The sequence below is a fragment of the Oryctolagus cuniculus genome, chromosome 9 (assembly GCF_051225735.1).
Source record: "Oryctolagus cuniculus isolate XC-2025 breed Fujian yellow rabbit chromosome 9, ASM5122573v1, whole genome shotgun sequence".
Classification (NCBI taxonomy): Eukaryota; Metazoa; Chordata; class Mammalia; order Lagomorpha; family Leporidae; genus Oryctolagus; species Oryctolagus cuniculus.
This window is the reverse complement of record NC_142875.1, coordinates 39,977,442-39,993,669: the sequence shown is the minus strand read 5'-3', so window position 1 is coordinate 39,993,669 and position 16,228 is coordinate 39,977,442. Positions and strand designations below refer to the sequence as shown.

At 37.7% G+C, this 16,228-nt stretch overlaps 1 protein-coding gene across 5 annotated transcripts in view; it reads left to right on the top strand.

The window, feature by feature from the left end:
• The window catches only part of PIBF1 (progesterone immunomodulatory binding factor 1), a 239,588-nt gene that overhangs the window by 45,373 nt on the left and 177,987 nt on the right, over positions 1-16,228 (top strand). For all 5 annotated transcript variants that reach the window (XM_070048728.2, XM_070048727.2, XM_089303617.1 and 2 more), the window contains exons 7-9: positions 3,483-3,591; positions 3,898-4,079; positions 5,158-5,283. In XM_070048728.2, the coding sequence (XP_069904829.2) occupies positions 3,483-3,591; positions 3,898-4,079; positions 5,158-5,283 (417 nt within the window). The remainder of the gene's footprint in view (positions 1-3,482; positions 3,592-3,897; positions 4,080-5,157; positions 5,284-16,228) is intronic.

Below are 16,228 nucleotides of genomic sequence, written 5' to 3'. Positions count from 1 at the left end.
TCTATAATAAAAACCAAGAAAGAAAAACATAGCCTTGATCAAAAGGCATGATAAGCATCTTCATGTGCTAGAAATGGAATAGAAAAACAAGCAACAGGACCTCAAATTGTGAACCTTGTGGTTAACTCAGTACAGTGTCTGGGTTTAAAAAAAAATGGACAGGACACAAAAATGCAAAATAAACTGGGGAAGAAAAAGTAGCAATTTATGTGCTTAGTAAATTCTCAAGTTGACATGATTTATAGAGGTTAATTGGTATTATTATTAGGGAGAACTCAGGTCCTTTTAAATATCAGAATGGAAAGTAAAATGTGATTTATTTTTATAATTCTACGTGGCAGTAAAATTGTTACCTCTGAATGTATTTTTTAGCAGTTCCTTACTTTCTGGATAACATAATATTCCTGGTTTTATTTTGTAATTTCATTACCCTTGCCCTTTCTCTAGTCCTGATTCCTTTTAGTGAGAAATACTATTTAGAAATTAAGATGGGTGCTATGGTCATTTCTAGATTGGTCATTATTCTTAGGCTCTTTCAGTAGGTAGAGGCAGTGGAGGGGAGAGGGCAGAGTCTTAATACACTGTAGATAAGATCATACTGATACCTCTCATTGCAAACCAATACCACAGTTGCCATTTTGAAGAAGCTCCATATGGCCAAATATAATAGAGTACAACTTGAATATTAAAATGAATGTTGATGATAATGGACTGTAACCCAGTGAATAGACTAGGAACCCATGAGTGCATGTTTATAATAAGTTAACAGTGAAAAGGGATATTTACAATAGAATGCCAACCATCAAATGTATGTGTATGTTAGATTGACCATTGTATAACCTCATAGTGATACTTGGTTCAGAATCATTAATGGAACCTAAAACCATTATGTAAAATTGTAGCGGGAAGTAAATAGTTACACAATCTCTTAGAGTATCTCCCCACAAATTAGTTATTAATTATGAGGGACGAAACAATAGCTTTACAGTGGAAAACTCTGACAGACACCTTACCCAAGTGACTATATTATGAAGTGTACTACTTCATAATGATTATCCCTAATAATAGGATAAACTGGTATCATGTGCCTCTTCATGTGATGTACGGAGGACACATGAGTTCCATAATATACCTGCCCGAAGTGTTCAGATTCTAGTCACCAGGAAACATCAGACATGAGAATTAAGGGGTATTCCATAATACAGGTGGCCCATGCTCTACAAAAAGTCAATATCATAAATGAAGGAAAAGCTAAGGAGCTGTTGAAGGTTAAAAGAGACTAAAGAAACATGACATCCTGTTGCAAGGCATAATGGAGTGGATCCGGGGCAGGTTGCAACAAAGGACATTTTTGGGACAATCGCCAAAATTTAAAAATGGGGAGCTGGAGCTGTGGCTCACTTGGTTAATCCTCTGCCTGCGGTGCCGGCATCCCATATGGGCTTCAGGTTCTAGTCCCAGTTGCCCCTCTTCTAGTCCAGCTCTTTGTTGTGGCCTGGGAGTGCAGTGGAGGATGGCCCAGGTGCTCAGGCCTCTGCACCCGCATGGGAGACCAGAGAGAAGTGCCTGGCTCCTGGCTTTGGATCCACTCAGAGCCACCGGCCGTAGCAGCCATTTGAGAAGTGAACCAATGGAAGGAAGACCTTTCTCTCAGTCTCTCTCTCTCTCACTGTCTATAACTCTACCTGTCAAATAAATTTAAAAAAAAATTTTTTTTAAATGGGTTGTATATTAGATAATAGTATTAATGCTTAGTCTCCTGAATTAGATAATTATACTGTGATTATATAAGAGAATATCTTTACTCTTAGGAGATTCACATAGGCATTTAGTGATAAATGAACCTAAAGTCTACATATAAACCTTAAATAGTTGACGGGGGGAAATGCATGTGTTTGAATTTGCATGCATGTTTAGTTATGTATTTTTGTATGTGTGCATGTATACTGAAATATATTCATTCACATATATCACCAAGAGAGGAAGACAAGATACTATTTGGCAAATATTGCAAAGTAAGTATGATACTGTTTACAATTGATGGATAAACTATTTTTAAAAGCATACATAATATGAAAATATACTAAATTCATTTTTATATCTAGAGAGGTAATAGTGAAGAACATATAGAGGACTTCAAGTTTACTTTTTTTTTTTTTTTTGGACAGGCAGAGTGGATAGTGAGAGAGAGAGACAGAGAGAAAGGTCTTCCTTTTGCCGTTGGTTCACCCTCCAATGGCCGCCGCAGCTGGCGCGCTGCGGCCGGCGCACCGCGCTGATCCGAAGGCAGGAGCCAGGTGCTTCTCCTGGTCTCCCATGGGGTGCAGGACCCAAGCACTTGGGCCATCCTCCACTGCCTTCCCGGGCCACAGCAGAGAGCTGGCCTGGAAGAGGGGCAACCGGGAAAGAATCCGGCGCCCCGACCAGGATTAGAACCCAGTGTGCCGGGGCCACTAGGTGGAGGATTAGGCTATTGAGCGTCGGCGCCGGCCTCAAGTTTACCTCTTTTATCTTTTAAGAAACAAAACAGTACAAGAATAGATAAATGTTAACTGGATTAATTACAAATTCATGTGTGTACTACTTCATAATAACTTCATAATAATAATAGTTCATAATAACTTCTACATAAAAATCATAGCAAAAGGATTAGGATCATTCTTGTAAAAACATTTACATATGAAAAGCCCAAAATACTTAGAGTAAGATTCATCAGTATGGATAGTAATGTTTAATTAGTGGATTATGGGTGGTTATTACATTTTATATTGTACTTTGCTCAGTTTTCTTCAATAAACATTGCAGACTTGTTGTTAACCAGCAAGGGGAAAAAACTTTCTAAATGAATTATTGAAATCTACTGGGAAAAAATTTTTAATACCATTTGGGTCAATGAAATATATTACAAAGACATTGCTTCTCACAGGAGAAGAGTAAACAAATCTATTTCTTTGCTCATTTCTAAGATGTCTATGGTAGGTCTTTGCCCAGTTCTTGGTTTCACTATTTTGGGGTGAGAGCTTATCTGAAAATGGAAATTAAAACCTGTGAGTCACCATAAACAATTTATGAATGAAGTATCCACAAGAATATCTGCCTGTGTGTCTACTATGCAATCTGAGTAATAAATTGGGAGGGGTTCTTAACCCTAATTGAACTGAAAGCCTGGAGCCTTGTATACATTCTTTAAAAGTTTGGCCTTAAAATAAGATTGACTGAAAGAATACCACAGGTACCTTTAGAAAGTTTTATCATTTACTGGTTAGTGTAGCTAATGGTTTTATTTTTAAAGGTAATAAATTGATGTTTATCTGAACAGTGTCTTGGACAGTCCCTGTTAAGTTTGAAAAACAGATACTTTATGTTGGACATCCCCACTGCCTAGTATCTGTTCAGTTTCTTGATGTATAGCCACCCTTTTAAAATGTTCACTGTAATAGAGATGCAAAATTTACATGAGTATTTGAATTGTATTTTAATAGTGAACGTGATGCACTTGAACAGGAAGTCAGTGAGATTAGGAGAAAACATGAAATACTTGAAGCTTCTCACATAACTCAAGCTAAAGAAAGAAGTGAATTATCCAAAGAGGTAAGCCTATAAACAGAATCACTAGAAATTTATTGTACAATAGTAATAGTGGGAAATAGCCCGGAGTAAAATTGTGGGAGGAACACTTTTCCTTTTTGATGCAGTTGCCAAAAACACAAAAGTTTCAGTAGGTCTTTTTGGATATAAAATTGTGGGGTTAAGAATTAGTCCTTCCAAAAAGGAGACTTTATATGTGATGAGTGAAAGCAGGATGAAGGAAATTAATACAGCCGAATAATAGTATTTGAAAATTAAGTGAGCATCGCTTTGGCTGCTGCTCTGCTGTTTGTCTCTGTATTCCCCTAGGTAGTCACCTTACGGCAGACGGTTACTTTACTGCAAAAGGATAAAGAGTATCTCAGTCGCCAGAACATGGAACTTAGTGTCCGCTGTGCCCATGAAGAAGATCGCCTGGAAAGACTTCAGACTCAACTGGAAGAAACTAAAAAGGCCAGAGAAGAGATGTATGAAAAATACGTAACATCCAGGTAAGATTGGCATTGTTTTTCGTGTAGACAGATGAAAATTAACATCGTCTTCTTTGAGGGAACTCTTGGTTTGTGTGATTCTGATTAGTGATTCTGTTTTTAAGGTCTGTGAGACAATATTAAGATAATAATTCATTTTGTTTCAAGAGATTCTTTTTTAGTTAACATTTTAAAAGACATTGTGGTTTTCCAAAAACATCTGAAGACTTTTGGTTTCTCAGGTGCTGAGTAAAAGACTTTTGATAGGGAGATTACAGATAACTGTAATTCTCTATAACTAAGATCTCTCCATAAATATCTTTATGGAAGTATCTTTGAGGCAAATCTTGGTGTGCTGAAGATTTCCTGACTGTGAATGAGGAGAGAGTATTGTGTAGTCTTTGAATCAGATTCCCTGGGTTTCAGTCCTGCCTTCTCTCTTCTACTAGTTGTGTAAATGAGCTACAGTAATTTATTCTTATTAGCACCTCAGAAGCTAAAAGTCTAAATTTCACCTTGAACAGTTCACAGGTTCATAACCTTTCCCCTAACCTGTAGTATTTTTTCATCGGTTTATACCATTCTTGCTAATATCCTATGTAGTAACTTGGCTTTGCTAAAAGAATACCATGTGGTTAAGATTGGAGTCCTAGCAGAGAAAGGTTTTATGAAGAGTCAGAGTCATTTGCCTTTATTTTTTTTGTTAGTAGTGTTCATGGCTCAACATGTACCACACTAGATTATTATTTTTAAATGAGGGTATTCTGTATGCATCAGTTTTCAAGCCCTGACCACATGCATTAAAAACTATTTGTAAAACATTTTTGAAGAAGAATAATTATCCAACATAAATGATTAACATTCTGTATAGTAATTAAGCCTTTTAAGCAGTGTTTAGCAGACTGAGATCTTAGATGGAACTAGTTTGGAACAGTTATTTTTAGGGATTATACAACTTTATATTTAATAGTTAACTTTTCCAAGTAACAAAATCTATGAAACATACTCAATATAAGCTGTTAAATCTTACATGGAGGGCAAAATCCCATTTGTTTCACACAGAAAAGAATTCATGAATATTCCTTTTGACTCCTTGCAGAGACCATTATAAAGCAGAATATGAAAATAAACTACATGATGAACTAGAACAAATCAAATTGAAAACTAATCAAGAAATTGATCAACTTCGAAGTGCCTCTAGGGAAATGTATGAACGAGAAAACAGGTAAAAAAAAAAAAAAGTGTGTATGTGTGTGGCAGGGTTTCCCCTTTGGCGATTATAGGAATTTTATTGAAATTAAATATTTTTAATATGGTAAAAAATACTTCCATAACTATAAATATAAATGAAATAGGACTATTAAGATTCTAAAATATTTGGTACAGGGTTTGCCGGTCTTTAGACCTTGTCACAGTGATTTTCCCATTCCCTCTTTTATCCTGATAACTTGTCTTTTTGCTTTTACCTCAATTCAGATTGAGGACAGGTATAGAAAAGGAAATGAGAGGGTGCTAAGAGATACTAATAGTTTCTCCTATAACATGCCAAGAATTCCTCCTGGAAACTTTTAAAAGCTGAAATAGTACTTTGAAATATTTCATATGCCTGATTTCACTACTGACCCTGAAAGATATTATGTTAGATAATGCTGAAGAAATATTTTTGCCCATGCACTTACTTTTAGACCACTATATATTGGGTGTAGTCCCTCTATTTAGTGATTACCTATGTTGGGGGGAAATAAATGCTAGTTATTTCAGTGATACTTGATTTTACATACAATCATTATACTTCGTATGGCTTTTAGAAGTTTGTATTTTAACAGGAAAATTATTTTGAAGTTGGCTTAATTGCCATAGTAGATTATCAGCACTGATTTGAGTATATGCTATTTTGATTGTTGTCAGCAAGATTTTAAATCAGACTTCAGTGATCTATAATTAGCATTGTAACATGTCATTTCTACTGAGAGTATAGTAGCAGAAACTTTGGAATTTCAATCCTTCAGTTCCAGAGCAAAAAGCTGCTGTATTAATATAGTATTTATAAATGCCTCCACTGTAAAAACTACATTTGTAGAATTATTCTTTGGGTAGTAAATTGGCAAAGGTATTTTTAAGTTACTGTTAAATTATGTTAACATGGAGAGTGTAAGACATTTTTATAATGCTGAAATCTTTTTGAGTGATATAATTTCCTCTAGAGTTTCTTTTGTGTTGTTTATGGTGCTAAAGTAGTAGATATACAACTTAAAACAACATTTTTAGGATATTTTCTTGGTATGACTTGATACTTATGAATTAAATAAAAATGAAAGCATTATTTTCCTCATAAATTTTGCATGAATTAATTTTTAGTTACCTGTTTGATATTTTTTATTTCTTTCTTTTTTTGACAGGCAGAGTTAGACAGTGAGAGAGAGACAGAGAGAAAGGTCTTCCTTCCATTGGTTCACCCCCTAAATGGCCACTAAAGCTGGCACCGCTGCGCCAATCTGAAGCCAAGAGCCAGGTGCTTCCTTATGGTCTCCCATGCAGGTGCAGGGACCCAAGCACTTGGGCCATCCTCCACTGCCTTCCTGGGCCGCAGCAGAGAGCTAGACTGGAAGAGGAGCAACTGTTTGATCTATTTTTAAAAGTCTACCTGGAGGCCAGTGTTGTGGCTCACCTGGCTAATCCTCCGCCTACAGCGCCAGTACCCTGGGTTCTAGCCCCGGTTGGGGTGCCGGATTCTGTCCTGGTTGCTCCTCTTGCAGTCCAGCTCTCTGCTCTGTGGCCCAGGAGTGCAGTGGAGGATGTCCCAAGTGCTTGGGCCCTACACCCACATGGGAGACCGGGAGGAAGCACCTGGTTCCTGGCTTCGGATCGGTGCAGCACCGGCTGTAGAGGCCATTAGGGGAGTGAACCAATGGAAAGAAGACCTTTCTTTCTGTCTCTCTCTCTCATTGTCTATAACTCTCTCTCTCTCTCTCTCTCTCTCACTCTCTCACTGTCTAACTCTGCCTGGCAAAAGCAAACAAACAAACAAAAAAAAACAAAAAGAAGTCTACCTGGAAGTATATTTTCAAAAAACACCAAACAAAAAGAAATAATTTATTGTTGCATTTATAGATGTTTACTTCTGCTCGTGTTCTGTTTGATCTGTAAGAGAATTATGGTATAGTCATAATTTAGAATAGTATTTATAATGAAAATGGCAAAGAATTTTGTTATATAAAAATTCTAGGTGATTATTCAATGCTATATTACCAGTAGACAAACTAAATGACTTTGAGTACTGCAAAGCAGAAACAAAAAATGTCTATGTTTTGGGAAAAATATTAGACATATTACATTATGTTTTAAATGAACTTCTCATTTTAGGAAAAATAAAAACACTTCTGGGCTTCCTTATACTTAATCTGTGTTTTAATATTTAAATTACCTGTGGGAATTCTGTAACCATTTTTAGGATCAAGGCCTCTGAAATCCAGAGCTAATCTTCATATCTTGAATCCTGAGAAGGTATTTTCCAAAGTAGCTCAAAGAAATTTTGAACCACTATTCAAATATAATTTTTTTGTCATTTACTGTGATTGTTTTCCTTTTTTACTTTATAAATGTTTGCATGTATGTGTATGTAAGATATAACAGATTTTCAGAAACAATTTTGCATGCATTTAATAAATAATTTTAATTAAATACCATTTATCCAAATCAAGAAGTAAAACAATTGAGACCCTTCGAACTGCTTAACTCTTCCCTACCTTAAGGCTACTTATGAATACTATTCCATTTGCATGCTGATAACTTCTTTTGTTTTCCTTATGCATTTGTCATCTATGTTAGCAGTAAATAAGCATCTCTGTAGAACATAGTTCAGTTATTTATAATTGTATTAATATCCTACATATGGAGTTATGCTGTATACATAATTTTTTGTCCATAACATGGTTTTCAGATTAATTAGCTGTTGCACTTAGTTGTCTCTTCCTGTTGATGACATTTAAGTGAGTGTGCATACCTAGAGTAGCAGGGTCATTAGGAGATTGGAAAGAGACACATCCAGACAGATTAGAGAATTCCAAACACATTGTTCATCATTTTGGAAAGTTTTGCTTAGTGCTAGCCTTATATTAGAAAGGAAGGATCTTGTACCTTATGATTACTTGCTCTTAGGGCTCAAAAGCAGGCCTAATGAAGAGGTATACACGCCTGTTATATGTGTTATGTTAGAAAATTTTATGTTTGACCTCTTGTTTAGTTCTCAGAGCAACATTGTTCTGCCTGTCTTAGATGTAAGTGATGACCTTTGCCTGTACAAAGCTGTTAGGGTAATGAAGGATGAGGACAAATCGAGAAACAGTTATCATAAATATGATCATAATAGAGAACATGATGGGGCCCAAAGGATTAAACCGCCTGAGTGTCAAACCCAGCCTTAGGGAGGAATCAGGAAAGACTTCATGGGGGAAGCAGTACTCAACGCTGACATCTGTGTATGATGGAGAGTAAGACTGCATGTCATGGGAAAGCAGGGAATTGGGAGAGTGAAGATACAGCATATGTAAAAACCTGGAGGTGCAAAAAGATGAAGCTTTGTTGAGCAAACTGAAAATAATTATGACTGAGGCATAAACTGAAAGACAGGGAGTTATAAGAGATGAAACAGAAAAGAGAAACAGGATCAAATCATGCCTTTGGAGCTCTGTGTGAGATCTGTGGGGAAGAATTGAAAGATTGTAAGAAAGGGCATGATCTGATCTGCTCTTTTATTACAAAATCACTGCAACACAGAGAACAGGCTGGAGGAGTGTACTGCTGGAGATAATTTCCATTATCATGGTGAGAGGAGGTGATGAAACTGGATTTGTGGAAGTAGAGAAGACAGAAACAGGACAGTTTGGAAAAATGTGTAGGAGAGAGAGAACCAAGAAGACTCAGTGACTAGACTGGATTGGAGGGAAGAAGTTAGGGATGTCACCCAGGTATCTGAATTGGATAGCCACATAGATGGTGATTGCAGTTTGTAAAACATTGGCAAAATACCAGGCCTTCAAAGGAAAACATAATTTCATTTTAAGTATCTGTGGGATATCTAAATAGAAAAGTAGGCCTATATAATTCTGAATCACCCAGGAGAAAGATCTCAGTATGAGAGACCCTTGTTATAGGTAATATTATTTCTGTTTTACAAACAGTGCTGTTGGTTCTGTGGCTCGCTTTTGTTACAGATTTTTAGGCTTTTGATGACTGAGCTAATAACCTTAACATCTGTGGGATTATTTCTTTGGTAAAGTAGATGACTATTTTTAAGCAGTTCATGTAACCACATAAACTTTGCTGTGTAGTCAAATGGAGTTGCCGGCGCCGCAGTTCACTAGGCTAATCCTCCGCCTTACGGCGCCAGCACACGGGGTTCTAGTCCCGGTCCGGGCGCCGGATTCTGTCCCGGTTGCCCCTCTTCCAGGCTAGCTCTCTGCTGTGGCCAGGGAGTGCAGTGGAGGATGGCCCAAGTGCTTGGGCCCTGCACCCCATGGGAGACCAGGATAAGTACCTGGCTCCTGCCATCGGATCAGCGCTGTGGGCCGGCCACAGCGGCCATTGGAGGGTGAACCAACGGCAAAGGAAGACCTTTCTCTCTGTCTCTCTCTCTCTCTCTCACTGTCCACTCTGCCTGTCAAAAAAAAAAAAAAAATTGAGTTTCCAGACTTCTTGGTTGCTATCTGTTCTTGCTGAAAGGAAAGTAATGCATCCCATCGTCACATAAATGTAGATATATGAGCCTCTGTTTTCTGAGGTGGTTGATAGAGGTAAGTTGGTAAAGCCCTGTGGGAAAAAAAACCAACAGAGCCATTTCTGGAAACTGAAAACATATTTCCTTGTCCCAAGGATTGTTGTGGCCCCATGTCTGCAACAAAATGGATACCATCTAACTGGAAGATTCTGTGAATTGGGGCTGCCTTGCACACCCCAATCAGCTACAGGTCTCAGAATTGATCCCATGAATGTTGAGCTAGACAGTTGCCACCAGGTGGTGCCAAACTGCAGCCTGAGCCCAGGTGGATCTCGGTTGCATGGGGACGCCCAACCAGCTAGTTGTCTATGCTTGCCTGTATCGTTTTAACCTCGCAGTAATCCAACCCTGAATTTTATGTGATTGAGTCTTTTGGGGACATAGTTTCTTTGTTATGTCAGGTTTAACTGTAGTTAGAGCTTATATCCCACTAGTCCTTCAACAAGGTAAAAATAAATTGTAAATTATTTCTTTTGAAAACTTACAATTTAAAGTAATTAAGAAAAGCATTTTTGTCTTCCTTGTTATAAAGCGTGAAATTCAGAATAAATTTCTATATTTGGTTTTGGGGGTCTGGATGATTTTGTTGCTTTGGCCTTAGATATTGTGTCAATTACTTGTATTATATCAAAGTGTGCTCTTACAATATGAGTTAAAATATATGAAGTACAAATAAATATGCTTGCATATTTGTACTTAGTCTCCTTAACTCTTCCTGAATAAACATATTTAGGAGAAATTGAAATAAGTTAAAGAAATATATTTTGTCTTTAGTTTGTGTATATCAAAAAATAATGAGACAGTGAGTTTTATTTTCTCTTCCTGAATGTAGAAAAATCAGGTGTAACTCATGCCATCTGCTCTGGGTATCTATCTGTCCCTGCAGTAGTTTTTGAAGTGAAGGGGTTGAGAGAGGAGGATGATTGTAGAAGATGTAAAGGCTTAAGAAAGAGATAAGCCAAGTGAAAAACCAAGTATCTGTGTACATTAAAACACTGTAGTTGGATTACAAGGCTTTTGTTTGATGTGGCTCAATCTCTGTTTGGTTTCATACCTTTTTCTCTGTGTTCTAGTTACCTTTAAGTCCAGTTCAGGAGCTTTGGAAACTAATGAGTGAAAGTCACTCTAGGGGTGAGATTTATTATATAAATAACTTCTTGCTTAGTAAGTATTATGTGACTGAAGTGTTACAGACTCTGTCACATTTGGAAATAAGACATTATTCAGTGAGTGGGAGTATTATGAAAGAGATACTCTACCACTTAATAGCTGAATGGATAAATCACTTAATATCCCTGAGTTTAATTTCCTTTTTTATAAGATAAAGTAATACTGTTATTTCACAGAACGACCTGTGAGGTCTAAATGAGATAATATAAGAATAATTGAAAAACTGTGTGAAAATGGAATTAAAAGATAACTACCTTTGTGGTGCAAAAAAAAATTGAAATCAATGCTTAGGTTTCTCATAATATGTTTTTTTTTTCATGAACTTTTTCAAGACCTCTCATATATGTGAAAAGTATATTATAAATTATGAAGCTTTCTATAAATATATATACCTTAGTACCTATTACCTATGTGGAATGGTTTTTTAAAAGATTTATTTACTTATTTATTTGAGAGGTAGGATTACAGACAGAGAGAGGGAGAGACAGAGAAAGGTCTTCCATCTGCTGGTTCACTCCCCAAATGGCCGCAATAGCCAGCACTGGGCTGATCCAAAGCCAGGAGCTTCTTCCTGGTCTCTCAGAGGCCCAAGCACTTGGGCCATCTTCCACTGCTTTCCCAGGCCATTTGCAGGGAGCTGTTTCAGAAGTGGAGCAGCTGGGACTTGAACTGACGCCCATATCTGATGCCAGGGCTGCAGGCAGAGGCTTAACTTACTCTGCCTCAGTGCCAGCCACATGGAATGCTTTTAAAAATGCTTTGGGGCAGGAGTTTTGCACAGCCATTTAAGACACTGCTTGGGACTCCTGCATCCCATATTGGAGTACCTAGGTTCAAGTCCTACCTCTGTCCAATTCCACCTTCTCCTTCTCCTCCTCCTCTTCCTCTATCTCTTTCTCCTTCCCCTTCTCCTCCTCCTCCTTCTTCTTCTTCTCTCCTTCTCCTCCTCCCTCCCCTCCTCCTCCGCCTCCTCTTCCCCCCCTTTCTTCTTCTCCTTCCCCTCCTCCTCCTCTTCCTTCTTCTTCTTCTTCTCTCTCTCTCTCTCTCTCTCTCTCTCCATCTCTCACTGTAACTCTGACTTTCAAATAAAAATAAATTGGGGCTGGTGCTGTGGCATAGCAGGTTAAGTCGCCACCTGCCATGCCAGCATCCCATATGAACGCCAGTCCAAGACCCAGCTGCTCCACTTCCGATCCAGCTCTCTTCTATGGCCTGGGAAAGCAGTAAAAGATAGCCCAAGTCCTTAGTCCCCTGCACCTACGTGGGAGATCTGGAAGAAGCTCCTGGGCCCTGGCTTTGGATTGGTGCAGCTCTGTCCGTTGCGGCCAACTGGGGAGTGAACCAGCAGATAGAAGAACTCTGTCTCTCTCTTCTCTCTGCCTCTCCTTCTCTCTCTGTGTAACTCTGATTTTCAAATAAATAAATAAATCTTTAAAAAATTTAAAAATACAAAAATAAAGTCTTTAGAAATAGAAAGTTAACTGATAATGTCATGAGCTTATCTATTATCATTAAAAGGCACTATTAAAAATGTATAGTTATTTTTAAGTGTTTATCTCCATAGCATTTAACCATATTTCTTAAATGACATAATATAGACGTGGAAGGTCTGCCTGCCATTTATTTCTGTCTAAATATCTGCATAGAATGACTAACTTAATTTGTTTCCTGGAAATTATTATTATGAGATAATAAAGTAAAGAGATATTTTTAGTTGATTTTTAAGCCCTTTCAGAAAGTAAAACTACCTTTATATAAACAGAGGAAGAAAGAACTGTTCTGAGTAATACTATAAAAAGGATGAGAATGAGTTTGTTGGAGGTATTATTCATTATGCTTTTGATGCTGTACAGAAGAAATCTGGAAATTCAAATAGCTTTACAGTTGCTTCAAAGGAAGTAAGCAGTAGAGGAAAGGAGATCAAAAAGATGCTTTTAAATATAAAGATTAGTGTTACTTTGGTGATTTTATTTTTCTAGTTTATGAATAAAAACCACCTTGACCACAATTTTATTATGTTCCAAAAGTATTCAGGACATTTTCTTTAATGACATAAATGTAAAAGTTGTTTAGAGTCATGGAGTGATATTAAATAGCTTTGAATCTTGAATGTTTATTTACAAGATTAATGGAGTGTAGGTAATACTTTACAAGAGGCAAATTAGAACTAGTTTATAGAGGTTTCAGTCATCAATTTAAAGTTCACATCTCATTAGAGTTTAAGCAAAACAAACTTCTTTTGTTTATATCTTGCCACATTTAAGTATAATTTTTCTACTTCTTTATGGAAAAGCATAAGATTGTTTAACTTTTTTCTTTTCATTTAGACTATTCTGAAAGTACCAAGGGTTTTCAAAAAGTCCACAGACAATGCATATTATAAAATACCTCTCTATGAATTTCAAAAAAAGTTAAACGTTTTTAAATTCTGTTTGTCATGAACTTTTTGAAGTTCCCTCATGTATACCTTTGCAGATAACTCCATCTGAAGTTCTTAAATAATTATAACTGAATTTTTATTGTCAGTGATCAGTTTTTCTTAACTGCATTCTTTGTTTGTTGATGACCACCTGTGTTCCCTTGTTATTTAATATTCAAGTACTTAAAGTTTATAGGGTATTCCAGAAATGAACTTCTTAATAATACTTAAGTATTTGAAGCAAGGTGAGTTCAGGTTTTGCAAGAATTAAGAGTTACCTACTGCATTGTTTCTTCCCTGAGCATCGGGTAAGGTTGGTAAAGAAGGACTAGACAAGATTTTTAAAGATTTATTTATTTATTTATTTGAAAGGTAGAATTAGAGAGAGGAGAGGAAGAGAGAGAGAGATCTCCCATCCGCTGGCTCACTCCTAAGATGACCGCAACGGCCAGAGCTGTGCCAATCCAAAGCCAGGAGCCAAGAGCTTCTTCTGGGTCTCCCACGTGGATGCAAGGGCCTAAGGACTTAGGCCATCTTCTACTGCTTTCCCAGGCCACAGCAGAGAGCTGGATTGGAAGTAGAGTAGCCAGGTCTTGAACCGGCGCCCATATGGGATGCCGGCATTGCAGGCGGCTTTTCCGGCTACACCACAGTGTTGGCCCCCAGAGCTGCTTCTGAGTCTCTCATGTGGATGGCAGACTTGGGCCAACTTGCTGCTTTTCCCAGGCCATTAGCAGGGAGCTACTTCCAGGACTCCAGCTGGTGTCTGCAAATAAGATAACAGCATTGCAGGCAGCAGCTTTACCTGCTGCACCACGATGCCTGAGCCATCATTTGCTTTTTATGCAATAAAAAATCTTAGAGAACATTACTGTAATTATCATTCCTGAATGTGAATATCTTCATATTTTAAGTTAGATTTTCATATGTAGATAACATACTGACAATAGATACTATTTGTTGAATATCTATTATTCATCAAGTACTGTTCTCTGCACTGTACATACATACAGAGAGAATTAAACAGAACATGTTTTGAGAGTGTAAATATGAGGTGTTAGTATCTCCATTTTACAAATGAGGAAACTAAGATGCAGAGAGTGTGTGATTTTCCAATGATTACAAACGTTTTGTTGGTAAAACTACACGTGCCTGACTGTGCAATGCGATCTGGACTCCTGTTTAGCTGATGAGGGCTATGAAAGTTGACCACTTTTACTCATCAAAACCGTAGTTTTAGAGGTTCTTTACTAAGAGAAACGTGATCTTTGAAGAGCATTTGCAACCCCACTCCATACTTGAGGACTAAGTAAGGATCATTAGAACTTAATAAAACTTTCATAATCTAGAATTCAGTAAAGGAGACTTTTCTATAAGATGGCATGATTTTGTGATAGAGCCTGCCTCTCTGATACTACTCGCCCAAGACCCCAGCTCTCCCTACTACACTAGAGCCCATCCCTGTCTCTTGCTCAAGGACTAACTCCAGCGTTCTGCCCTGGGTCTCCAGGATAATCAGTCTTCGCCCCTGACCTGCTGACTCCCACTGTGTTCAAACATGTTACTTCCCCATCTTTAAAAGCCTTCTTTGTCTCCACTTCCCCTCGCTGTTGCCCTATTTCTTTACTCCCTTTTGTAGCCATATTACTGCAAAGGGTTTTATATTCTATCTTTACTTCAGTTTTTAAAAATCCAGTATCAAGCTTTTGTACCCCGCCCCCCAACTCTCACGCGCACCCCTCGCCCATGCTGCTCTAACACAGCAGTTCCTGTCAAAGCCCCACCTCCTTCATGCTGCTGAAATCCAGTGGTCATGTTCAGGTCCTGGCCCCACTGTATTCGAGTTTTGTAGTTTGAAACATCTGGTACAATGTTGGGCACTTGGCAACTCCCAACATCTCTCTCTTACCGAAATTACATTTGGTTGTACACTCAGTTTGGACTTTTAAAAGTTGAGCTTTATTAGTTTATTCATGCTACAGATAGCTTCTATCAATTTTTCAAGTTTCCCTTTTGAAGGACGTTTGGATGCCTGTTATTTGTCCCATAATTGTATTTCTGTTACATCTTCTAATGCACTTAACATTTAGAAATGGATTATTTATTAGTTATATGGAAGTTATTATGTTATCTGTGGCAGGAATACAATCCATCTGGTATTTTATCAAAACAGCCTAATTTTGAAAGAGCATATTAGCATACTGTGAACCATAAAAGCAAATGTGTAATATATTCACAGTTCTTTCATGATTAATTTGGATTTAACATCTATTTGTACCATGAGATTATCTTGTAATATAAATCTCATAATGTCTGGATTTCCTGAGGAGAAAACCTCTGTGAGACAAAGGAAATCTTAAGAGGCAGCACAGAATGATTTAAAGCAAGGGTTCTGGAGCCCGACTCGATTCACATTTGAACACCATAGCTTCCTCACCTAAGGCTAGTAGTTCACCTCCCAAAGATTCAGTCTTGTCATCTATAAAATGGAGGTAATGACACAAGCTACCTTTGAGATGTTTGTGACAGTTAAATGAGTTATTGTGTAAAGTGCCTAGACAACTCCTGGCACTATGTGTTTGCTGTTTCTGTTGTCAATGGAAAATGCATTCAGTTTCTCTCTCACACCCTTTATTTGAAGTAGATGCTATTAAAGAAAGCATCTGCTTTTAAGGAATTGGGTTGCGTCCTGTACAAAGTACGCAGATATGGACAGCGTGGTACCTGACAAGGAGAGTGGGTTTCTACAGACATCTGGAAGATGACCTATTGGTAGAAGCCTTAGCTTCTAGCACTTTGCCCCAC